This window comes from Cricetulus griseus, chromosome 2 (assembly GCF_003668045.3).
Source record: "Cricetulus griseus strain 17A/GY chromosome 2, alternate assembly CriGri-PICRH-1.0, whole genome shotgun sequence".
Taxonomy (NCBI): Eukaryota; Metazoa; Chordata; class Mammalia; order Rodentia; family Cricetidae; genus Cricetulus; species Cricetulus griseus.
The window spans coordinates 21,001,550-21,026,575 of NC_048595.1; the positions used below are offsets into that span (position 1 = coordinate 21,001,550).

At 44.3% G+C, this 25,026-nt stretch overlaps 1 protein-coding gene across 3 annotated transcripts in view; it reads left to right on the plus strand.

Moving 5' to 3' along the window:
* The window catches only part of Gmeb1 (glucocorticoid modulatory element binding protein 1), a 32,204-nt gene extending 11,856 nt beyond the window's left edge, over positions 1–20,348 (plus strand). For all 3 annotated transcript variants that reach the window (XM_027399492.2, XM_027399493.2, XM_027399494.2), the window contains exons 4-10: positions 915–1,039; positions 3,789–3,892; positions 7,129–7,286; positions 10,473–10,604; positions 11,651–11,788; positions 16,469–16,591; positions 18,063–20,348. In XM_027399492.2, the coding sequence (XP_027255293.1) occupies positions 915–1,039; positions 3,789–3,892; positions 7,129–7,286; positions 10,473–10,604; positions 11,651–11,788; positions 16,469–16,591; positions 18,063–18,760 (1,478 nt within the window). In that variant the 3' untranslated portion in view covers positions 18,761–20,348. The remainder of the gene's footprint in view (positions 1–914; positions 1,040–3,788; positions 3,893–7,128; positions 7,287–10,472; positions 10,605–11,650; positions 11,789–16,468; positions 16,592–18,062) is intronic.
* The last annotated feature ends 4,678 nt before the right edge of the window (positions 20,349–25,026 follow it).

Sequence of the window (25,026 nt, forward strand, 5' to 3'; positions counted from 1 at the left end):
ATTAGGGGCATAAATTCCATAGAAAAATGCTCACTTAGCATATGCAAAGATTTAGAGTCAATCCTTAGTCACTTAGCCTCCCCACCTCCATTCCCCCAGCACACTGGGCATGGTGAGGCATACCTATAATCCCAACAGTTGGGAGGCTGAGACAGGAAGATTATGCTCGAGGTTGGGCTATATAGAAAGACCCTGTCTTAAAAAAATAGTCCCACAAAGAAAGGGGAACGTTATGATTGATCCCTGTCATTAGGGGAGTGAAGTGAAGTGAAGACTGAAGAGGTATTGTATTAGCAGGGCGTTGGTGGTGCACGCCTTTAATCCCAGCACTCAGGAGGCAGAGGCAGGCGGATCTCTGTGAGTTCCAGGCCAACTCCAAAGCTACAGAGAAATCCTGTCTCGAAAAACCAAAGAGAGAGAGAGAATATGTCACTAGTGTCTTAGCACATTGATAGCTTGGTAAGACATAGCTGCTATGTTAAACTTCAGAAGTATTCCTGGGACTGGAGGGATTACTAAGTGGTTAAGAGCACTTGCTTCGAGGACCTGGCTTAGATTCCCAGCACTCAACAGGGCAGCTCACAGCCATCATAATTCCAGTTCCAGGGGACCCACTGTTCTTTTCTGGTCTCTGCATCAGAGACCATACACATAAAATAACAATTTTTAAAAGTTTTTGTTTTTTTTAAAGAGTGCCTGTTAATGGTGGGGATATAGCTCAGTTGGTAGAGTGCAGAATCACCTACTGTATACTGAGTTCAAGACCAGCCTGAGCTACATGAGACCCTATCTAAAAAAAACCAAAAAAAAAAAAAAAAAAAATGGCCTGAGAGGAACCCCAAAAGTGTATATTTGGAATTTCAGTTTAGGGAAGAATTGATCAGGAAATATTGGATTGCTTTTTCCATTTTCAGATACAAGCAGTATAGAAGCAAATGAGGATATGGAAATTGCTTACCCTATAACCTGTGGAGAGAGTAAAGCCATTCTCCTCTGGAAGAAGTTTGTGTGTCCAGGAATAAATGTGAAATGTGTCAAGGTAATTGTCTCCAGTCTTGAGGTTGTTTCACTGTCTTTTCTCTCTCTCCCTCCCCCTCTCCCTCCCCCTCTCCCTCTCCCTCTCCCTCTCCCTCTTCCTCTCCCTCTCCCTTTCTCTTCCTCTCTCTCTCTCTCTCTCTCTCTCTCTCTCTCTCTCTCTCTCTCTCTCTGTCTCTCTCTTTCCAGATCAGCCTCTGCAGGGAAATGTAGGGCTCTGACCAAGTAAGTGTCTGGAGTTTGCTAGGCAAGTACTCTGCTTCTGAGCTGTGCTTTTAGCTCCAGTCAACAGCTTTCTGTTTTGCAGCTGTTTTTAACTTTAATTTTTTTTTTACATTTATTTATTTATTTTGCGCGGCACCCATGTACAGGGCAGAGGAAGGCTGCAGCAGTCTGCTGTCTCCTTCCACCATGTGGATTCATCTGAGGATTGAACTATGCTTGTCAGGCTTGGCAGCTGCTGCTCCAGTGGTGTGACTTGGGTCCTGGAACCCTAGCTAGGGGCATCAAGGGGATGAAGGACAATCACATGTACAGGAAAACTGGAGTCAGGTGGGGCCCTCTAAGCACTACCTGGAACCTCAGTGAGTTACGTTTTAGGTACAGCATAGAGACAGGTTAGGTAATCTTGGTAGTAGGTGTCTGAGTTGTAAACATCTGGGAGGAGGAAGCTGCAATTTCTAGTCTGTGCTCACACTGATCAGTTAGTTATTCATAAGCACTTGTACTTGGATTTGTGAGCCTGGGCAGTATGAGTAAAGGTTTTGCCAAATGCCCCATGGTCTGAGGCTTTGGTCTTTCTCCGCATGGCTGTACCCATGTCAAAATACATATCCCCAGCCAGGCATAGTGGTGCATACCTTTAATTCCAAGGCTTGACAGGCAGAGACAAGGCCAGCCTGGTCTAGTTCCAGAACGGCCAGGGCTACATAGTGAGACCCTGTCTTGAAACAACAAAAGTAGACATTCCCTTAGGACTTCACTCACTCAGGGCTTGCCACTTCCAATAGGCAGCAGATACCTTTATCTACTGAGCCATTTTGCTGTCCCCACAGCTGTTGTCTTATGCTGTCACAGTAGAAAGTAAGGATTTTGAAATAAAATGAGCCTGGCTCTACTTCCAAAGGAGCATGTGCAAGAGAGCATTGTCTGTTTTCACCAAGATAAACCTGGGACATTATATGATGCCTTGGTGGTGGGGGCAGGGCCTTGTGCATGACAAGGGTTGTCCCTGTATGGTACTGTTTGTATAATAGTGTTTGATAGTTACTTGCAACAAGTAAATGAATAAATGGCTAGAACCCTTCTCTACCTCTGTCTAGCCATGTGATTTTGAGCAAGTTATTTAGTAATATTTCAGAGCCTTGCTGGCCATTGTGGTATATACCATTAACCTCAGCCCTTTAATCCTAGCAAAGACAGGCAGATCTCTAAATTTGAGGCCCACCTGGTCTATGAAGTAAGTTCCAGGACAGCTGGGGCTACACAAAGAAACCCTGTCTCAGAAAAAAAAAAAAAAAAAATTGGAGCCTTATGTATTAAAATAGTAACATTCCCACTGATACGCATACATGTAAATGTACACACACATTTATACAGCACATGTACTATGATGTATTGAATGAGATCATATATGTAACATGCGTTGAACTGGTATGCATCATAATAGGCTTTATTCAGAATTGTTGATGATAAGAATAAGTAGGGTGTAGTAGGTCATGCCTGTAATCCCAGAATGGAGGCAATAGGATTGATTTAAGTTTGAGGCCAAGAGGTGATACAGTGTGAGACCCTGTCTCATAATACCCAAAAGGTATGGTGATTTATGCCTTTAATGACAGAACTTGAAAGCAGAGGCAGGTGAATCTCTGTGAATTCAGGGCCAATCTGGTCTACACACAAGGAGTCTTAGATCAGCCAGGGCTATGTGGTGAAACCCTGCCCCCCAAAAAACAAACAAACAAACACAAGCAAATAAGAAATCTCATGAGAACCAGGCATAGTGGTACACACCTTTAATACTAGCACTTGGGAGGCAGAGGCAAGCAGAGTGAGTTCAAGGCCGGCCTGGTCAGAGCTACACAGTGAGACCCTGTCTCAAGTTTAAAAAAAAAAAAAAAAAGAATCTCCTCGATGGGTGGTCCTGGTGCACACTTTAGTCCCAGCACTCAGGAGGCAGAGACAGCTGGATCTCTGTGAGTTTGAGGCCGGCCTGATCTATAGAGTTAGTTCTAGGACAGTCTCCAAAGCTACACGGAGAAACCCTGTCTTGAAAAGAAAAAAAAAAAAAAAGAGTGCTGGAACTACAGATGCAGTTCACAGATTGTCCTTTTTTAGGTGATTTCTGGGATTGAAGTCAGTCTGTAGTCTTGCACAATTAGCACTTTTAAAGTTGAGTTATCTCCATGCGCATCTGTCTTTAACACTAGAATTCTTCAGTTACTTGACCAGTCCCTGGAACACTAGACCCAGCCCCCACTTCAGAATATAATGGATCAGAGTATAAATGGATGTGTAGATGCTATGTAGCATGTTTATCTCTCACCCTCGTCCTCTATAACTCTGTCCTAGGAAAGGACAGGCACTCAGAGAGGGATAATGTTTGGTACCATAGGACGGGGTTGGGTGACACTGATAGGGCTTGTAATAGTGTCTGGGGTTTTGTGTATAGCAAGTGGCATTATTTCATTCTTCCCTTGCTGACCTACCTAAGTTGACACTGGACCAATTTGGATTTTTCTTTTTTGCTTTAGTTCAATGATCAATTGATCAGCCCCAAGCATTTTGTTCATCTGGCTGGCAAGTCCACTCTGAAGGACTGGAAGAGAGCCATTCGTCTAGGTGGCATCATGCTCAGGTAAGTGCCAGTGACAATCACAAGCATCTCAGTGAAGCGCTTAGTCAGGGTAGAATCTCCCACACTATTTGACCTTCATTGACCTGTCCTTAATCTTTTTTTTTTTTTTTTTTTTGCTTTGTGATACTAGGGATGGAATCCAGGGCTTTGTGCGTGCTACGTAAGCAGTCTACCACTGAATTATACACTGTAACCTCTAACTATTAAATCAACTAATTAACTCTCTCCAGCATCTAATTTAGATTTTTCATTTTTCTTTTTAGTTTTGTGAGTCTCTTTTAGTTCCATTTAGCCCACAACTTGCTGTGTAGCCAAGGCTGACACCAGCATGCCTGGCTTAGGGTGCTGATGTCAGGAGTTTAAACAGGATCCTTTCTTGGCTTAGAAGCTCCAAGTTGCTGATAGTCCTCCCTGTCATCCTTACATCAAGAAAGCAAAGCTGGGTGCTGAGTAAGTGCAATAGCCATGACTGACAGTAGAAGACCACTGCTGAGAAATGCCAGGCATAGTGTTTGCAGTCTTTGCATCACTGTCTAACAGAAACAGATGTCAGCCTATGGGATAGCCCCTACCACGACATTTATTTTCCTCCAACAAGTTTACCATTGTGGTTTTCCCTCTTGAATGCATTAGTTAGTATGCCTTGAATGTTCCCTTGCTGAAAATTTAAATGTAAAGCATGGGGCTGGAGAGATGACTCAGCTGTTAGGAGTGCTGGCTGTCCTACCAGAGGTTCTGGGTTCAGTTTCCAGCACCCACATGGTGGCTCTCAATGCTCTGTAATTCTAGTTCCAGGGGAATCCAACACCCTCTTGTAGCCTTCACAGAAATCAGATGTGTACATAGTACACAGACATGCATGTAGGCAAAGCATTTATTTATTTTTTATATTATGTGCATTGGTGTTTTGTCATGGCTGCCAGGTTTCCTGGAACTGGAGTCACAGACAGTTGTGAGCTACCATGTGGGTGCTGGGAATTGAACCCAGGTCCTCTGGAAGATCAGTCAGTCTTAATAGCTGAGCCATCTTTCCAGCCCCCTAAAAAACAAAAATTTTAAGGTCAAGAATTAGAAGTGTCCAACCAGGTGTGGTGGCACCTTTAATCCCAGCACATAGGAGGCAGAGGCAGGAGGATCTATGTTTAAGGTAAAGCTGGACTACATGACCAGTCTACTCTACATAAAGAAATCCTGTGTGGAAAATAACACAGACAAGTGGCTGCTTCCATTGGGCAGGATTTCTCAGTGGTGGAGACACATTCTCAGCAGATCCCAGATCCTGGGCTCCATTATAGTTGAATGACTTGAGAGGAATGCCTGCCTGTCTTTACCTTTCTGTTTTGTTCTTGATTTTTTTTTTTCTCTTGAGACAGGGTTTCTCTGTGGCTTTGGAGGCTGTCCTGGAACTAGCTCTTGTAGACCAGGCTCGTCTCGCACTCACAGAGATCCACCTGCCTCTGCCTCCTGAGTGCTAGGATTAAAGGTGTGTGCCACCAATGCCCATCTAATAAATAAAATAAAAAAAAAAAAAAAGGAAGGAAGAAGAGGAGTATAGTACAGAGACCTAGTGGACATTCTTGACTTGTTTTATCTGCCCAGTAAGAAGAGCATGGGCCAGTTCTCCACAAATGTTAAAAGGACTCAGAATGCCTAGAGATCTGTTAGTGAAAGCCAAGACATGATGACATGGAGTGTACTATAATTAAAATGCTTCCTGGTTTTGCTTATGGTCTATAATAGCAGGGTCTCATGGATCTTGTTACAAGGATATTTTCTAGAAGGGGTTTAATGCCATCAACATTGTACAGTATTTCTAGAATACTTCTTAATTTTGTAAACTTTACCTACTTTTTCTGTTTTTACTTTTTAGTGGATTACTTTTTTGCTGTTAGATTGAACTGACTGCCTCACACATGCTAGTCAGACTCTACTGCTGTGCCATAGCGTCTAGCAGCTCAAATCCAGCCCCTTACTTTCCCCCCTTGCTCTTTCCCTTTTTCCTTTCCTCCCCACTTTTCATTCCTCTCTCTGCCTCTCTGTCTTCTGAAATGTTATGTCTCTGAAAGTGACAATATAAACTAGGCATTTCTAAAACTGATACTAGCCAGGTGTGGTGGGTCATGCCAGTCTCTTATCTCAGTTCTTAAGAGATGGGGAAACGGGGGAATCAGTGGTTCAGGACCATTCTCTGTAACATTTGGAGCCAGTCTGGCCAACCACTTGTGTCTTCCTGGTCTAGGAATACTAATTCATTAGAATCTCTTACAAAATCCTAATTCTGAATCTGAGTGTTATTTCTTAGTTGTGCCGGGATAAAAGTGAGCATTCTCATCTTGTGAGTCTTTTAAAATTGGTTTATTTATTTATTTTATCATTTACTTTTTTTTTTTTTTTTCAAGATAGGATTTCTCTGTAGCACTGGCTGTCATGAAACTTGCTCTGTAGACCAGGCTGGTCTCAAACTCATAGAGATCCACCTGCCTCTGCCACCCAATTGCTGGGACTAACGGCATGTGCCACCACTGCCCAGCTTATGGTTGTTTTATTTTTGTTTGTTTTTGAGACAGGGTTTCACTATGTCGCCCAGGATAGCCTTGAACTTGCTGTGTAGACCAGGTTGACCTTGAACTAACCAGGACTATACCTCCCCAGTATGGAGACTTCTTGCTTTGGTTTTTAATGACATTCCTGACTTTTTTGTTTTTGTTTTTCGAGACAGGGTTTCTCTGTGTAGCTTTGGAGCCTGTCCTGGCTCTCACAGAGATGCACCTGCCTCTGTCTCTGCCACCACTGCCCAGCATTCCTGACATTTTTAATGTGTCTAAAGCCTGGTGAAGAGTACTGATGTTGAGGAAACTCAGAAGAGAAATAGTGGCCTGTGTGGGCAGGACCAAAGAACATGTCCTAATTCCAGTTAGGATTCATACAGTGCAGCCGGGCGGTGGCGGCGCTCGCCTTTAGTCCCGGCACTCGGGAGGCAGAGGCAGAGGCAGGCGGATCTCTGAGTTCGAGGCCAGCCTGGTCTACAGAGAGTGTTCTAGGACAGCCTCCAAAGCCACAGAAAAACCCTGTCTTGATAAACCTCCCCCCCAAAAAAAGAATTTACACAATTTGATGGCTTCAGATATTATTAGGATCCTGTAATCATCCTCATGGACTCAGCAGATTATCCCCATCTTCCCCTTAGTTCTCACAGGTGCAATGTGGGCTGAACTGCTTCTTGTCTTTCCGTACAGGAAAATGATGGACTCTGGACAGATTGATTTTTACCAGCATGACAAAGTTTGCTCCAATACCTGCAGGAGCACCAAGTTTGACCTTCTGATCAGCAGTGCAAGAGCTCCAGTGCCAGGCCAGCAGACAAGTGTGGTGCAGACCCCCACCTCGGCCGATGGTAGGGGGTAGGAAACCACCTGGAAAGCCACTGTGTGCACTAGTGCTTCCCTCCTCACTCATCATTTGTGGTTTTGTTGTTTGATTTTGCTTTTGAGATCCTATCTTATCGTGTAGCCCAGGCTAGACTTGAATTTACTGTGATTTCGTGCTTCTGCCTTGAAAGTGCTAGGATCACAGATATAAGTCACCATGCTTGGTGTCCCTGGTATGTCTCCATTTCCAATTCTTGTGAGCATTGATGTGCTTTTGTGCTGTGTCGTAAGGTATTACAGCAATCTTGGCTGGAGTCTAAGCCCTGGAAACAGATTTCTTGTTTCTTAAAATGACTTGTTTTTGATTGCTTTGAGACTAGGTTTCTATAGCCCAGACTGACTTTCTTTCATTTTTTTTTTTTTTTTTTTTTTTTTTTTTTTTGGTTTTTCGAGACAGGGTTTCTCTGTGGCTTTGGAGGCTGTCCTGGAACTAGCTCTTGTAGACCAGGCTGGTCTTGAACTCACAGAGATCTGCCTGCCTCTGCCTCCCAAGTGCTGGGACTAAAGGCGTGCGCCATCACCACCCAGCTTTCTTTTCTTTTTTTGTTATCATCGTCATTATCAGTACTGCCTGTGCATGCTAAGCAGGTGTTCTCTCTAATTTATATTTCCAACTTCCTTCCTTCCTTCCTTCCTTCCTTCCTTCCTTCCTTCCTTCCTTCCTTCCTTCCTTTTTGTTTGGTTTTGGTTTTTTTTTTTTGAGTAGGGTTTCTCCATGTAACAGTATTGGCTGTCATGGAACTCTCTATAGACCAGGCTGGCCTCAAACTCACAGAGATCCGCCTACCTCTGCCTCCCGAGTGCTGGGACTAAAGGCGTGAGCCACCACCACTCAGCTCCTGTTTTTGTTTTTGAGACAAGGATTCTTTCTCTTTGTAGTCCAGGCTGTCCTGGAACTAGCTCTGTAGACCAGGCTGTCCTCAATGTTGAGGATCCACCTGCCTCTGCCTCCGGAGTGCTGGGATTAAAGGCTTATTTCCAGCATCCTTATTTCTTACAGTGTGTACCAAGCTTAGAAAGAGGTTCTGTACCTACAGGGTTTATTCAGTGCTCTCACTTTCATGCCACTCCCCAGGCATGGCCAGGTTGAGTGGAAACTTGATAAGATTAGAGAAGTAGATTAGAATGACAAACATCTTGGGACTACTGCCTGAATCAGGAAGTTCTGCCTGAGTGAGCCCAGTTTACCAACCTAGACTTCCTCACAGATGAGTAAGGTGGGCACACACTGATCCTCAGGATTGGTTTGTTTGTTTAGGTGGGATCTTCCTGTAGAGCCCTACCTGGCCTGCAATTTATTGTGTAGAACAGCTGAAATTTAGGGCCAACCTTCCTTTTTGTTGTTACTGTTGCTGTTGTTTTGATTTGATTTGTTTTGAGACATAGAGTCTGATTATGTAGTCCAAGCTGGCCTAGGACACCTCCTGCATCTGCCTCCTGAGTGCTGGGGTTTCAGGCCTGTTACACTGTGCTCAGCTGACCTTCGGTGCTTTTGGATTTGGGTCTAGGGCTCCTTATCACCTAGGGGAGGGGGAGGGAGGGAGAGAGAGAGAGAGAAGGAGAATACATATGAATTCTGATGGATTTAGTCACAGCCTTTGGAGATACCACAATTGCATAAATGTGTCCCAGATGCTATTAGAAGCGTTGGGTATGGGACACCCAGGCTGGCCTCAAACTCATGGCAACCTTTCTGCCTCAGCTTCCCAAATGCTGGAATTATATATAGTCCTGACCCACCTCACATGGCTTTGTGGAGCTAGTTTTGGTTTAGTTTTTGGTACACTCTCATATTCTTTTTTTTTTTTTTTTCCTTTGGTTTTTCGAGACAGGGTTTCTCTGTGGCTTTGGAGGCTGTCCTGGAACTAGCTCTTATAGACCAGGCTGGTCTCGAACTCACAGAGATCCACCTGCCTCTGCCTCCCGAGTGCTGGGATTAAAGGCGTGCACCACCAACTGCCTGGCTCACTCTCATATTCTAAGAGTAACCAAAAGCCGGGCATTGGTGGCACACCCCTTTAATCCCAGCACTTGGGAGGCAGAGGCAGGCGGATCTCTGTGAGTTCGAGGCCAGCCTGGTCTATAAGAGCTAGTTCCAGGACAGCCTCCAAAGGTACACAGAGAAACCCTGTCTTGAAAAAAAACAAAACAACAACAAAAAGAAAAGAAGAATATTCCAAAATGATTTCTCTTTATTTGTCAAAACTTTACTTGATTGTTCATGCTCTACTATTTGTTTGGTTGTTGCTATCCTCTGGTATATAGAGTCACATGTGTCTATATTGCTGTCTGAGCCACTTTGATTTTTTTCAGTTTTCTGTTCAGCTTTTTAGAGACAGTTGAAAGGTACAGTGTGTGTGTGTGTGTGTGTGTGTGTGTGTGTGTGTGTGTGTGTGTTACTTAAGATTTATTGGTTTGTGTGGTTGTGTCTGTGTGTGTGTCTGTGTGGGTGTGTGTGCATGTGGGTACCCATGGAACCCCATAGAGCTGGATCTTCTTGGAGCTGAGAGTTACAGACACTGTGAACTGCCTGATATGGGTACTAGGAACTGAGCACAAGACCTCTGCAAGAGCAGCATGTGCTCCTAACCACTGAGCCAGCTCTCCAGTTCCATGTCTGTTGTCTATTATTCTCTATATGTCTATATCTCTATATATCTATATGGTTCTCATATCTTTTTTGTCTGTTTCTCTTGCTTTCTCATTCCAGGCTGATTCTCTAGCTATGGCAGCTTCAGATATTCTAGATGTTTACTATCATACATTTTGTAGGCTCCTGACAAGTATACTGCTTTTAAATCCTAGGTCTTCCTCATCCTCAATAAGTCTAGAGTGGGTGGCCTGGCAGGCATACCTACCCTCAGTCAATTTCAAAAACATCTGCCTGGGAAGCAGACTGCCCTAGGAACATTGTTGTTTAGTTCTTTTTCTATTCAGAGTAAAAAGAAAGCTTTTTCCTTTGCAAGGCAAGTTTTCTTTAGAAAACTCAGTGTCTGTCCTGGCTTACCTAGAGATCTGGATTTTAAAATATGGACACGTAGGCAAGAGGCAGCTCGCTAAGTCACAAGGTCTCTCTGTCTGTGAGTATGAGAGGATAACTATGATTTTTCTTCATACAATTGATTGGCTTTGTTTCTAACGGACTCACTTAGGTAATATCACGCAAATTGCCATCTCAGAGGAGAGCATGGAAGAGGCTGGGCTAGAGTGGAACTCAGCTCTCACTGCTGCTGTCACCATGGCCACAGAGGAAGGCATAAAAAAAGACTCTGAAGAAATCTCAGGTACTTTCCTGTGTAGCCCATGTCTTCCTGTGTAACCCATGTCCTCCTCATGTAACTCATGTCTTCCTGTGTAGCTCATGTCCTCCTCCTCGTGTAGCCCGTGTCATGTCCTCTTGTGTAGCCCATGTCCTCCTGTAGTTTAAGAACAAAGCAGACCTCTTCGTTACTTCTGCTGGTCTTCCTCATAAACATGAGTACTAACTATAGCTGGGATAATCTCCTTTTAGTCATCCTGCAATCATCCTTCAAAATCACATTTTACACGTGGAGGGATTGAGATTTAAGGTGGTTCAAGACCAGCCGTACATTCCTGTCAGAGCTGAGCTGTTTGACTCTGTTGTTCATGCTTTTCTTATTATCAGCCATCTCCATCTCTGGTACATTTCTTGAGTAAATCAAACTTGGAGATATTAGAAGGAAGAATTAGGTAGCAGGTGGCTTAAAGTAGAGTGACTGTTAATTCCCTTAGAAGGGACCAGGAAACGCTTCTTCTCTTTCTCCCTCTAATCATTCATTTAATAAATATTTGTTGCTGCTTGACACTGTTGCTATTTGCTGGATACATACATGAAGAGATTTAGCCACCACCCTAGGGAAACTTACAGTCCCTCCTACCCAGCTGCTTGGTTTAGTGTAGAATTGGAGGAAATATCTTTAATTAATATTTAGCTTAATATCTTTATTAGCTAGCCTTTATAAAATTAAGTCTTATCTAATTGAAAGCAAAATTAAAATTGAATTTAATCAAGTAATACTTAGTCTTAAATATTGAATGCCTGTGTAATATTTAACTGAATATTTATTGGAGTGGGATGTCTGTTTTTATAGCCAGAATCATAACAAATCAAGGGCATGACAAATTGAAGCAATTATCTCAAGCCCCTAGTGATTGAAGGGGCTAATAATTAGGTACCAACACATGGAGGCAGCTAGTCTTTCATGTTTTAGTACAGATTCCTTTTGACTTGAAATTAACAGTATAGACATGTGCTGAGGTATCTGGGTAATGCCTCTGTTTACCTTCTGTCTTCTCCCTCCTGTGCCAGAGGACACTTTGATGTTCTGGAAAGGAATAGCTGATGTAGGGTTGATGGATGAGGTCATCTGTAATATACAGAAGGAGATAGAAGAGCTTCTCAGGGGCGTTCAGCAGCGGCTCATCCAGGCTCCCTTCCAGGTCACAGGTAAGTGCACTGAGCCTGGTGATGGCCTTTGTTCTTGAATATTCACAACTGTACTCAGGTTACTGTTAGCCTCACCACTCTGAGGGAAAGGAATCATTATCTTCATTTTACAGATAAGAAAAGTAAAGCTTGTAAAAGTTAAGTCCTTGTTTTTCATGGTTCATGACTGTGTTTTGTTCATTTATGTGGTCCTAGGGATTTAACTTGGCCTCAGCATACTAGGCAAGCACTTTTCTACTGATATATATATCCAGCCTTATTTTATTTTATTCATTAACCGGGTTTTAAACTTTGGTTTGGTCATACCTTGTTGTTTTAAAGATTTTACTCTTATTTTTTAAATTTGTTTTAAAAGTATCTATTACTGTGATAAAAACAACATAGCAAAAGCAGCTTGGGTGTGTGGGGGAGACTTGACTTCATTATGTGCTTTCAGGTCGCACTGGAGGGAAGGCAGGACAGGAGCTCAGACAGGGCAGGAGCGCAGAAGCCATGGAGGGAGCTGCTTACTGCCTTGCTCCCCATGGCTTGCTCAGTCTGCTTTCTTATAGCACCCAGGACCACCTGCCCAGGGGTGACACTGCCCACAGAAAGCTGGACTCTGTCACATCAGTTGTCAATCAAGAAAATGTTTCATAGACTGGAGAGAAAGCTCAGAGGTTAAGAGCACTGGCTGCTTTTCCAGAGGTCCTGAGTCCAATTCCCAGTACCCTCATGGCGGCTCACAACTGTCTGTAACTCCTGTTCCAGGGAATCTGACACCCTCACTGATGTGCATGTGGGCAAAACACCAATGTACATAAAATAAAAATTTAAAGAAAGAAAGAACAAAAGAGGGGGCTGGAGAGATGGCTCAGAGGTTAAGAGCACTGACTGCTCTTCCAGAGGTCCTGAGTTCAATTCCCAGCAACCACAGGGTGGCTCACAACCATCCTTAATGAGATCTGGTGCCCTCTTCTGGCCTGCAGGGACACATACAGACAGAACACTGTATACATAATAAATACATAAATCTAAAAAAAAAAAAAAAGAAAAGAAAAAACAAAAGAAAGAAAACGCTTCATACTAGGCCATGGTGGTGGCACACGCCTTTAACCACAGCATCCTGGAGGTACAGGCAGGCAAATCTTTGAGTTCCTGGCCAGCCAAGGCTACACAGAGAAACCCTGTCTTGAAAAACAGGCTTGCCCAGAGTCCACTCTGATTGTGGTTTTCTCTTCCAAAATGAATCTATGAATCTAGCTTGTGTTGGTTTGTGTGTGTGTGTGAGTGTGAGTGCCAGAGCCCGCGAGCACATGAATGCAAGTGCCCATGGAAGGCAGAGGAATCAGCTCCCCTGGAGCTGGCAGTGTGCACCACCACTTGACATGGTGCTGGGAACTTAACTCAGGCCTTCTGGAATAACAGTATGTGTTCTTTGTTCTGGTTTGGTTTTTGCCTGTGCCACAAACACCTGGCTGTTTGTTTGTTTTTTAAGATAGGGTTTCTCATTGTAATTTTGGAGCCTGTCTTGGAACTTACTCTGTAGAGCAGGCTGGCCTGGAACTCACAGAGATCTGATTGTCTCTGCCTCCCCAGGCCTCACAGCTTGTATGTTCACTGAATTCTTACACTTGTTAGTTCACTTGTTAGTTATTTCTTTTTCATTCTAGATTTGTTTTTGTTTGTTTTGTGGCTTTTTTTTTTTTTTTTTTTTTTTTTTTTGAGACAGGTTTTCTCTGTGTAGCTTTGGACCCTGTCTTGGCACTCAGTCTATAAACTAGGCTGGCCTTGAACTCAGAGATCTGCCTGCTTCTGCCTCCCAAGTGTTAGGGTTAAAGTTGTAAACCACCATACCCAGCTTCAATATGTATTTTTTTGTGACAGAGTCCCATGTATTCCAACTACTCTCAAACTTTATATAGCTAAGGTTGACTTTAGTTTCTCATCCTCCTGTCTCCCCCTACTGAGTGCTGTCTCTAGAGGTCTGAACCACAAAATCCAGTTTTGCTTACATTTATTTGTTTGTTTATCACACAATATTTATTTTTTGGGGAGGCGAAGTACCAATGCCATAGTACGTACACTGAGGCCAGAGGACAACTTGCCATTTTCCCTTCTATCATGTGGGTCCCGGGAATCGAACTCAGATCATTGGACTTGGCAGCAAGTACCGTTACCTGCTGAACCATCTCACTGGCCCTATTTATTTATTGTGTGGGCCCTGCAGATGAAACCAAGGGCTTTGCATATGCCAAGGAAGTCCTCTATCACAGAGCAAACTTCCACCATGTTTTAAATCAATGTGTGTGGAATGAAACACAAGCAATTAATACCGAAAGCCAAGATGGTTGTTTTCATAGTAGTTAAGAAAGGCCTTGTGGGCCTGGTGGTGGTGGGGCACGCCTGTATTCCCAGCACTTGGGAGTCAGAGGCAGCTGGATCTCAGTGAGTTCGAGACCAGCCTGGTCTACAAGAGCCAGTTCAAGGACAGCCTCCAAAGCCACAGAGAAACCCTGTCTTGAAAAAAAAAAAAAAAAAAAAAAAAAAAAAAAAAAGAAAAAAGAAAGAAAAAGAAGAGGAGGAGGAGGAAAGAAAAGAAAAAGAAAGGCCTTGTGGGTGGTGAGCTTTGAGCAGAAATCTGAATTTTAGAAGTTAGGCATATATTGAGCTGGGAGAGAGAAACTTACAGGCAGAGAGAACAAAGATCTTTGAGTTGCTGTTCCTGGTGAATACCAAGAATTATAGGAAGCTAGGTAGGGGTGTGTGCCTTTAATCCCAACACTGAGGAGGCAGAGGCAGGAGGATCTCTGTGAGTTTGAGACCAGCCTGTTCTACAAAATGAGTTCTAGGACAGCCAAGGCTGTTACACAGAGAAACCCTGTCTCAAGACAACAACAACCACAAAAAGAATTATAGAAAAACCCAGAGTAACTGTTGCAATGGATAAGGTAGCGGTGAGGCTGAGGGTACAGATAGGTAGGGGTGTGTTGTTATTGTTTTTGTTTGAGTTACCTGGCCTCTTGGTTTATTTGGAGATGGAGTCTCATTGTGTTGCCCAGGCTGATCTTGTTCACCTAGGCTCAAAGTATCCTGCTTCAACCTCCAGAAGGGTCATAAGGGGCGGGGGTTGAGGGGGCATGGGCTAGAGCCCTCGCTACCACACCCAGCTTTTATCATCCTATTTTCTAAACCATTGGTCAGAATTTATAAACACATACAAGGTTTGGAGTTTTGTTTTGTTTTTTTTTCTTTTGTTGTTGTTCTTTTGTGGGGTTTTGTTTGTTTTGAGATAGGGTTTTACTATGTAGCTATCAATGTCCTGGAACTTGTTATGTTGACCTGGCTGGCCTTGAACTCACAGAGATCTGCCTGTACCTTCCATTCAAGTGTTAAGATTAAAGGCATGCACCACTATCCCTGGATTGTTTTGTTTCTTTGTTTTTTTTTTTTGTATTTTTTTTTTTCCAAACAGGGTTTCTCTGTGTAGCTTTGTAGACCAGGTGTACATCACCATTGCTTGGCTAGCAAGTTTTTTTTTCTTCTTCTTTGAGACAGTGTTTCTCTGTAAGTTTGGAAACTGTCCTGGAACTCTCTTTGAAGACTAGGCTGGCCTCAAACTCACAGAGATCCGTCTCCCTAGCCCTGAGATTAAAGGTGTGAGCCACTAGTGCCTGGCTGGCTAACAAGTATTTTAACCCAGATTTATCATATATATTTAATTTTGGTTTTATAACATATTTGAAGATCTTCCTACATAAAAAGTCATACAGAGTGTGACACTGGTAGGGTGCTTGCTTGCTTAGCATGCTGGTCCTCTCCCTACCATTACAAAGACAAAAGGCAAAACTACATAAATAGGGCTGGAGAGATGGTTCAGAGGTTAAGTACACTGGTTGCTCTTCTGGAGGTCCTGAGTTCAATTCCCAGCAACCACATAACTCACAACCATCTGTAATGAGATCTGGTGCCCTCTTCTGGCATGCAGGCATACATGGAGGCAGGATATTCTATGCATAATTAATAATTAATAAATAAAATCTTAAAAAGAAATAATGCTGATGCCCCACATTTAAAAAAAATAAATAGGTAAAATAAATAATCTTAAAAAACAAAGAAACAGCTGAATAGTGGTGGCACATGCCTTTAATCCCAGCATTTGGGAGGCAGAGGCAGGTGGATCTTTGTGAGACTAGTCTGGTCTATAAAATTGAGTCCCGGGACAGCCAGAGCTGTTACACAAAAAAAACGTATGTCGAAAAACCAACCAACCAAATAAATAAATTGCCTGTAATGGTGATGAGCACTCGTCATCCTAGAACTAAAGATGGGAAAGTAGGAGTTCAGGGTTAACCTTGGCAAGTTTGAAGCCAGCCTGGGCAACAAGATCCTTTCTCAAAACCACCACCACAGCAATTTTTTGAAATGTATTTAAGAGAGTTCCATAATTTCTTTGTTCTTTTCCTTGTTAGGGATGAGGGGAGGTGTGATCAAATCAGAGGCTCATACAGCTTAGACTGGCCTAGAACTCACTCTGTAGCTTAGGCTACCCTTGAGTGCTTGTATTGTCTCTGTCTCCCAAGAGCTGGGATTACAAGCATGCGCCACCACTGTGAACTGCTTGGTTCTTTCAGATCTATAACTGGTACAGCAGGGCGCTGTTTGCACTCCACACACAGGCCTATGCTTTGTTTCCAATAGATGCTGCTGTTCTAAACAATGTGGCCCAGACATTTGGCCTCATGGACACGGTCAAGAGAGTTTTGGACAACAGACGGAAGCAAGTGGAGCAGGGAGAAGGCCAGTATCTCTACACCCTGGCAGGTATGTGGACTGACCTCTTTCCCAGACATGTACTTATCTCCAGTGCTTTTTGGAGGGTTGATGTGTCACTCAGATATTCTAATAGTCCAGGAATGTCGGTGGCAGGAGACATGAATCAGCTTTGCTTTTTCTACATTATTGATAAGGTTGTTTTTGCTAACTTTGGACTTTGTACATTTTCCACTGTTGTCATAAATTGTGACTGGGGAGATGGCTGGCCGAGTTGGTAAAGTATTGGCCCTATATACATGAGGTCTTCATGTTTGGATTCTCACTACACACATGAAGAATCCAGGCCCAGGGCATGCATCTGCAGTCCCAGCACTGGGAAAGAGGAGACAGACAGGTGCTTGGAGCTCATTGGCCAGCCAGCCTAGCCAAATTGAAGAGCTCCAGGTTCATTGAATACCTGTCTCAAACAGAAGGTAGAATATGATCAAGGAAAACATCAGTATTGATCTCTGGTCTCCACACATGGGCACACCGCTATACACACATCCCCACACTATAAATACAATAAATACATAAACTAAGCAGTCAGAAACAGTGAGTACCTACGTCACTTAACTCAGTTACTTTGTTCATTTTAAAATAAGGTTTTAGAAATATATGGAATAAAATAGTCTCTGTCTCTTCAGGGTCTTTAAGGAACTTAAGGAAAAACAGATAAGGAAACAAATAAGCACAAGAAAGTACTCAGTTTTAGCCGGGCAATGGTGGCGTAAGCCTTTAATTCCAGCACTCGGGAGGCAGTGGCAAGTGGATCTCTGTGAGTTCAAGGCCAGTCTGATCTACAGAGCAAGTTCCAGGATAGTCAGGGCTACACAGAGAAATCCTGTCTCTAAAAACCAAAAAGCAAAAAGACAAAACAAAAGTTTCAAATAGAGCGGCAGCTGAGATCAAAAGTATGCATGCACCACCACTACCCAGCTGCTTTAAATATTCTTTTTTTTGGGAGGGGGGAGTTTGGAGACGGGGTTTCTCTGTAGCTTTGGAGGCTGTCCTGGAACTAGCTCTTGTAGACCAGGCTGGTCTCGAACTCACAGAGATCCACCTGCTTCTGCCTCCTGAGTGCTGGGATTAAAGGCGGTATAGCTCAGTGTTAAAGTGTGTCCTTAGTATGCTCATGGCCCTGGGTATAAATCACATACTTATTAAAAAGAAAAAGACCACGGGAGGCTTCGTTTGGCAAGAGGTAAAATATTTGCAGAGGAGTATATGGGATTGAGTAAAGTAAGATCATGGTTTTAAAGGACTCTGAACTGTTGCCCTGCCCATAATCACACCATTAAGTGCAATTACCGAAGGATTTAAAAAAATGATCTCTACAAGTCATTTGGGTAACAATGGTGTGACTTGCCTGAAGCTATACCCTCTGTCTCCTGATCCCCTGGTTAATGTTCCCAAGTTGGCATTACTTTCCACAAAATACAGCTGTTTGGATATTTTCTTTTGTTTTTTTCCCCCATAGACTTGGAACGGCAGTTGGAAGAGCAAAAAAAGCAAGCCCAAGATCCTAGACTGAAACCCCAGACGGTTCAAAATGTGGTACTAATGCCTGTGAGCACCCCAAAGCCTCCAAAAAGACCCCGGCTCCAGCGGCCAGCCTCCACCACTGTCCTGAGCCCCTCTCCTGTCCAGCAGCCGCAGTTTACTGTCATCTCACCCATCACTATCACCCCCGTCGGTCAGTCATTCTCTATGGGCAATGTTCCAGTGGCTACCCTCAGCCAGGGCTCCAGTCCTGTGACTGTCCACACACTGCCTTCTGGCCCTCAGCTCTTCCGATATGCCACAGTGGTTTCCTCTGCCAAGAGCAGCTCGCCAGACACAGTGACCATCCACCCTTCGTCAAGCTTGGCACTGCTGAGCTCCACCACTATGCAGGATGGTAGTACCCTGGGCAACATGGCCACCATGGTGAGCCCTGTGGAGCTGGTGGCCATGGAGTCTGGCCTGACTTCAGCAATCCAGGCTGTCGAAAGCACCTCGGAGGATGGTCAGACCATCATTGAAATTGACCCAGCTCCAGACCCTGAGGCCGAAGACACTGAGGGCAAAGCAGTCATCTTGGAGACAGAGCTGAGGACTGAGGAGAAAGTGGTGGCCGAGATGGAAGAACACCAGCATCAGGTCCACAATGTGGAGATTGTGGTTTTGGAGGACTAACTAGGGATGGGGCCAAGAGCTATGTTTTGGTTTGGAATTTTAATTATGTTTATTTTTATCATTGTCCCACTCATTTCCACATAGAACCTTTTTTTAAAAAAAAAAAACAAACTACAAAATCTCGTTGTAACTGACAATGTTGGGTTCCTCCTACCCCCTCACTGACAGACAAATGGACAGAACAAGCTACCTTTCCTGAAGTTAGGAACAGGTCATCCAGTGTCCTAATCATCTTACCCCAAGGAAGGTATTGCTTTTAGGGGAGGCGTCAAAATAACCAGGAACCCTTTCCAGAATAGTCTGTCTGTGTACACATGCATGGTCTCACTCTTGTAAAGATGCATTGACCAAACTCTGGAACACAGACCTGACACCGGAAGACGACTGCTCCCACATGGATATAGAAGGGTGCTTGCCTCTGTATCCTGGATGTGGCCTCAGAGGCCAGTGCAAAACTCGGAAGCAAAAGGAAGTTGAACTCTGCTTAGAGTGGAAAGTAGCATGCCATCATCAGCTTAAAAGGGGAAGTCCTTTAACAAGGAGAGGGCAAGGAGGGATCTTCCAAAGGAGCATCTGGTGCCCCTCGAGCTCTTTGAGGGTTGGGTTCCATTTTGAGAAGAGTGACATGCAGAAGGGCACACAGAAATCAAGGGGTTGTCAAAACTGTGCTTTAGGGACAGCTCACCTTGCCCCCAGCCTTGTCAAAGCGCTCACCCTCCTTACAGAATTGTCAGTCGGTTCCTGTGCAGACTGATGTGGTGCACATTGCTCTAGTTCTTGGACTGTGGCTGTCATGGGGTGGGGCTCCAAGGCCATCATTTTTGTTTCTTGACTCCAGGAATGGCAGAGTTCCTCATGCAGACCAGCTGTTATTTTGGGGAGCCCTGCATTGCAAGTGTGGGGTGTGTGTGTGTGTGTGTGTGTGTGTGTGTGTGTGTGTGTGTGTGTGTGTGTGTACATGTTTTGGCTTTGGAACCAAACACAGTCACTCACTTGGTGCTTCCCCTTCTCTTCATCCTTCAGTCTCCTGGATCCCACGCTCTGCAGCGTTTTGGCTGATTTGGAGAACAGTGACAGGTGCCTGCCTGCCTCCATTCCCTTTGAGAGTCACTTCTTCCGTTTATGCCACAGATGCTTCTGGGAGATACTGAGCTCATAAAAAGACTTAGGCTTGGCAGGGAAGACTGGAAACACCCCCAGCCTTCCCTGAGGCATGGACTAGATGTCTCCTGAGTGAGCTGGACTCCCTGGGAAAGAAACATTGTCTGTGACAATTAAGTCTGGGAGTGGGGGCTTCTTGCTAAATGTTGTTTGTATATTTAGACCTGGGTCACGTTCCGTGCTGAGATCCCTTCTCTTTGACTCTCTTCAGTGTTGGGGAAGAGTGGACAATTTGATTTCTTTAATTATCAGTTCCTGATTTCTTTAATTATATTGTTTACTGTAATAGGGAAAATATAGATACTCTACAGATGACTTAAAGAATAGGCCAGAAAAGCACACAGCTTAGGAGTTGGAACATTTATTATTATTATTAAAAGTAAAATTTTGACCTTAGTTTCTTAAAAAAAAAAAAAAATAGAGGATGCCTACCTTAACCTGTCTTCCTACCTGTGGGTTTTGGAAGCTGTAAAGCAACTAACTGTTCTCCCATCTCTTAGATGGCCATATATAGCCAGAGAAGGCTTCAGGTCACTCTGGAGACCCTAAGAGTGGGATTTCTGAACTCAATTCAGATGTGTTTCAGATTTAAAACTTGTCTTTTCAGAATATTTAGTTGGGCTGGGACAGAACTTAGTTGGTAAAGTTCTTGCCTAGCATTCATGAAACCCTGGCTTGAGTCTCTGCCATGAAATAAACTGGGCGTGTGGGCACATGCCTTTGATCCTTGGGAAGTAGAAACAGGAGACTCAGAAATTCAAGGTCATTCTCAGCTCTGTAGCAAGTTCAAGACTAACCTGGGATACATAAAATGCTGTCTCAAAAAAAAAAAATGTGTTTCGAACAAGCTTTTGGTCCTTTATGCATTTTTAGTGAAGGAACTGGAATTTCTGGCTTCCTTAGATTTTCTGTTAATACATAAGAATTTTTATTATATGTATTTATGTGTGTGCGTGTGTGCGTGTGTGCGTGTGTGTGTGTGTGTGTGTGTGTGTGTGTGTGTGTGTGGTGTGTGTCTGTGTGTGTGTGTGTGTGTGTGTGTGTGTGTGGTGGAGAGCTTGCTATAGTGTGTGTGTGGAGGTAAGAGAACAAGTTGCAGGAGTCAGTTCTCTCCTTCCACCATGTGGGTCCTGGGAATTGAACTCAGGTTGCCAGGCTTGGTGGCAAGCACCATCATCCACTGAGCCCTCTTGCCAGCCCTAAAAGTTTCAGGGTAAGTCTGAAACTATTACTTGAACCTAGAAAGCCACATCTCATTCCTGTTGTACTCTTTAGGTCATTTCTCTTTTCCAGAGATGAAAGAACCAATTCGGAACACGGGAGGAGCCCTAGAGAATAGAGACAGTCTTGTTCAGGTCCTTCCTTTTGCCCATCACAGCTGTTGTAGCATAAAAGGTCGTGTGAGCATCATGCTTCCAAAGTCAGGTGTCCTCTGGAGACAGCCTGTTTACTTTAAACATTCTGGCAGGTGGATTACATGAGTTTTGTTGTTTTCTGGTCTTCCAATTGCTGTCATTGCTAGCTGCTGTGGTACTGTGAGATCTCTCACAGCCCTGGTCTAGATGATTTCAGATGGGGTGAGACACTTGCAAGTTACTGATGTGTGAATAAGCAATTGCAATGAAATTACTCCTCAGGCTGACTTGATGGTAGCTATCTTTTCTCTAGCCATTCATTAAATAAACATTTGTAAGTACTATCTATATATGTACTGCACACTAACCTATTGCGCCACTGAAGTCCCAGTAAGTACCATGAAGATGCAGGTTTTGTGCTAGACACTGACCTTACAGACAATCCCTGTCCTCAAGGAGTTCACACTCGGCTTCTTCTGCAGTTAACCGCACTTCTACATCTTTTGTTTCTTTTGTAATCCTGTTTTGTCTTAAGCATTGAGAAGCATTCTGAGACTTTAGTTCCTAGGTTTCTGTAGGCTGGCAAAGTCACATAGGTAAAGCCACCTCTAGAGAGATACTCTATCAAATCATCATGTTGGCGTGAGTGTAGCTATGGACTGTTGGCCTGGAGTTAAAGACAACTGAGCAAGTACCTGACTCATCTTGGAGTATGAATGGGGTTCAGCAAATCTGAGGCAGTCTCTTAGCGAAGGTGTGTGCACAAGCCTCTGTTCAAATGCTTGGGCTATGCATCCAAGAGTCAAATTCTCTAGTCTTGCTTGCTTGCTGCTTCTGCTGGAAGACCCAGGCCCCCAGTCACGGACAGTGTCTACCGGAAGCACCCACTGGAGACTGGGGTCACACCTGAGCTGGTAATCATCAGATGGGACCTGGGGCTGATGTACGGCATGGCTGGGGTTTCCCTGGTAGAGGTGAATTTCTAAACTTTCCCGCCAAGTGTGTCTCACAAAGGCCTTACTGTGTGCTCGTCTAGCCTGTGTTCTTGCTTGGCTCTTGCCCTGTTCTTGTCCCCTTCTTTTTTTTTTTTTTTTTTTCTCTCTCTCTCTGTCTCTGTCTTTCATTTTGGACAGTGTTCTCTGTATAGCCCTAGCTGACCTAGAATTTGCTCTGTAGACCAGGCTGGTCTTGAACTCAGAGATCCACCTGCTTCAGCTTCCCAAATGCTGGGATTAAAGCATGTGCCACCACACCTGGCCTTTGTTACTCCTCCATTTCCAGGCTTCCCAGCACTGGGGGCAGAGGCAGGAGGATAGTCTTAAGATCTTGCCTCACAGACAAAAATTTAGGTTCCCACACCCAAAATAAAGCCACTCTGCATGTACTTTCCTCGACCTCAGCCATAGTAAGAGGGGGAACCCGTATTAATGAAAATATCTTGGAAATTGGGTCTGGAAAGATGGCTCAGAGGTTAAGAAAATATCTTGGAAATTAATATATAGGTGATGGGGGGGGCGTGTGTTGAGACAGAGTTTCTCTGTGTAGCTTTGGAGCCTGTCCTGGAACTCACTCTGTAGACCAGGCTGGCCTTGATCTGCCTGCCTCTGCCTCCTGAGTGCTGGGATTAAAAGCCAACCACCTCCCAGCTAAATGTTTTTCTTGAAAGTGGATATATGCACACATGCATACCTGATGTCCAAGGTCAGAAGAGGGTTTCAGACCCCCTGAACTAGAGTTAGAGGTGGTTGTCAGGCACCATGTGGGTGCTGGAAATCCAACCCACGTTCTCTGGAAGAGCAAATGTTCTTAACCACTGAGCCATCTCTTCGGCTGAAATGTAGCAAAATTCTGTCATGAAATACTGAGTCAGAACTGATCCGGTATGGAGTGCCATCTAGGAGGTGGACTCCACCCCCCAAAAAGGGTTGAATTCTGAAAATAGGAATGAATGCTTTTGGTCAGTACTTACTGAGGATAAAGTCAGTGAGAGGAAGACAGACTTGGGTTAGTCCCTGCACTTCCAGAAGACTTCCTAGTACAGGTGATCACTTCAAGGCAAGGCAGATCTGTTGAGGAAAGTTTCTGTCCCACCTGGTCCTGCCACCTTTTAGTTCCAAATAAATACACAGAGGCTTATATTAATTATAAACTGTTTAATCAATGGCTCAGGCATCCTATTGGCTAGCTCTCTCAATTATTAGCCAATTTCTATTAAATCTATGTATCTCCACATGGTCTTGGCTTACTGGAGAATTCCTGGCATCCTATCTCCCCTGGGAGCTACATGGCATCTCCCTCTCCCTCTCCCTCTCCCCAGCATTCTCCTAGTCTGGTAGCCCCACCTATACTTCCTTCCTGTCTAATGGCCAATTGGAATTTATTCATCAACCAGTAAGAGAAGCATTCACAGCATTCAAGAGAACACCCCCCATCACAGGTCCCTTCCACTTAGTGCAGGTGATGATCCTTTGGAGGGTCCAGGCAGATCCCTGGGAAATCCTCCTGCAGAGGTAGGGGAGTGCTTCAACAGCCCTTGCCTGGCAAGCACGAGGCCCTGAGTTGAGAATTCTAGTACAGTCTGTAATGTGCAAAGAATGAAGAGCTAAGGTAGGCCAGGTGTGGTGCGACCTGCCTGAAACCCAACTCTTCAAACAGGCCAGAAGAGCTTGAGTTCAAAAGCATTCTGGCTTCTACAGGGAACTCCTGTTTCAAGCAAGCAACCATGAGCCAAGATTGTCAGTCACCCCACAGGGTTCTTTCTACCACATCTTCCTCTGCAGTGTCTGTTCTCGTTCTGAGTTCGTTCCACGTGTCCTTCCTTCTCAGTCCTGAAGCTTGAGTTACCAGAGTTTGAAGATTTACTTTAACAACACCCAACCCCCGCTTGTATGTCATCCTTCTTCTGCTGCTCGGATTTTAGGAGCCAGAGTTTGGCTTCCCTGGAACTCGCTCTGTAGACCGGGCTGCCCTCTAACTCACAGAGCTCTGCCTACCTCTGCCTCCCGAGGGCTGGGATTAAAGTTGTTGCCACCACGACACAGCATGCTCAACCTCTGAGCCATCTCACCAGCCCCTCATTAGTTTATCTTTAAGACTGACTCATCTATACATTTTATGTATATAGGTGTTTTCTCTGCATAAACATCTGATGGTGGGGACTGGGAATTGAACTCAGAACCTATGCAAGAGCATCCAGTGCTCTTAACAGATGAGCCATCTTTTCAGTGTGTGTGTGTGTCTGTGTGTGTGTGTGTGTGCGCGCGCGCGCGCGCGCGCGTGCGTGTTTAAGGGTTATTTTTATGTATACAGTGCTCTGCCTGCATTGCTGGGAGAGGACACCAGATCTCGTAACGGATGGCTGTGAGCCACATGTGGTTGCTGGGAATTGAACTCAGGACCTCTGGAAGAGCAGACAGTGCTCTTAACTCTGAGCCATCTCTCCAGCCCCTTCTTTATATGTATTTTTAAATAATTATTTTTTATTTTATGTGTATGACTGTTTTGCCTGCATGTATGTATACCCACTTTGTAAGTGCCCGTGCCCTCAAAGGCTAAAGCAGGGCACCTGATCCCCTGGAACTGGAGTTGAAGACTGTTGTAAGCTGCAGTGTGGGTGCCTGGGTCATTTTTTTTTTTTTTTCCGAGACAGGGTTTCTCTGTGTAGCTTTGGAGCCTATCCTGGTACTCGCTCTGGAGACCAGGCTGGCCTCGAACTCACAGAGATCCGCCTGCCCTGGGTCGTCTTATATT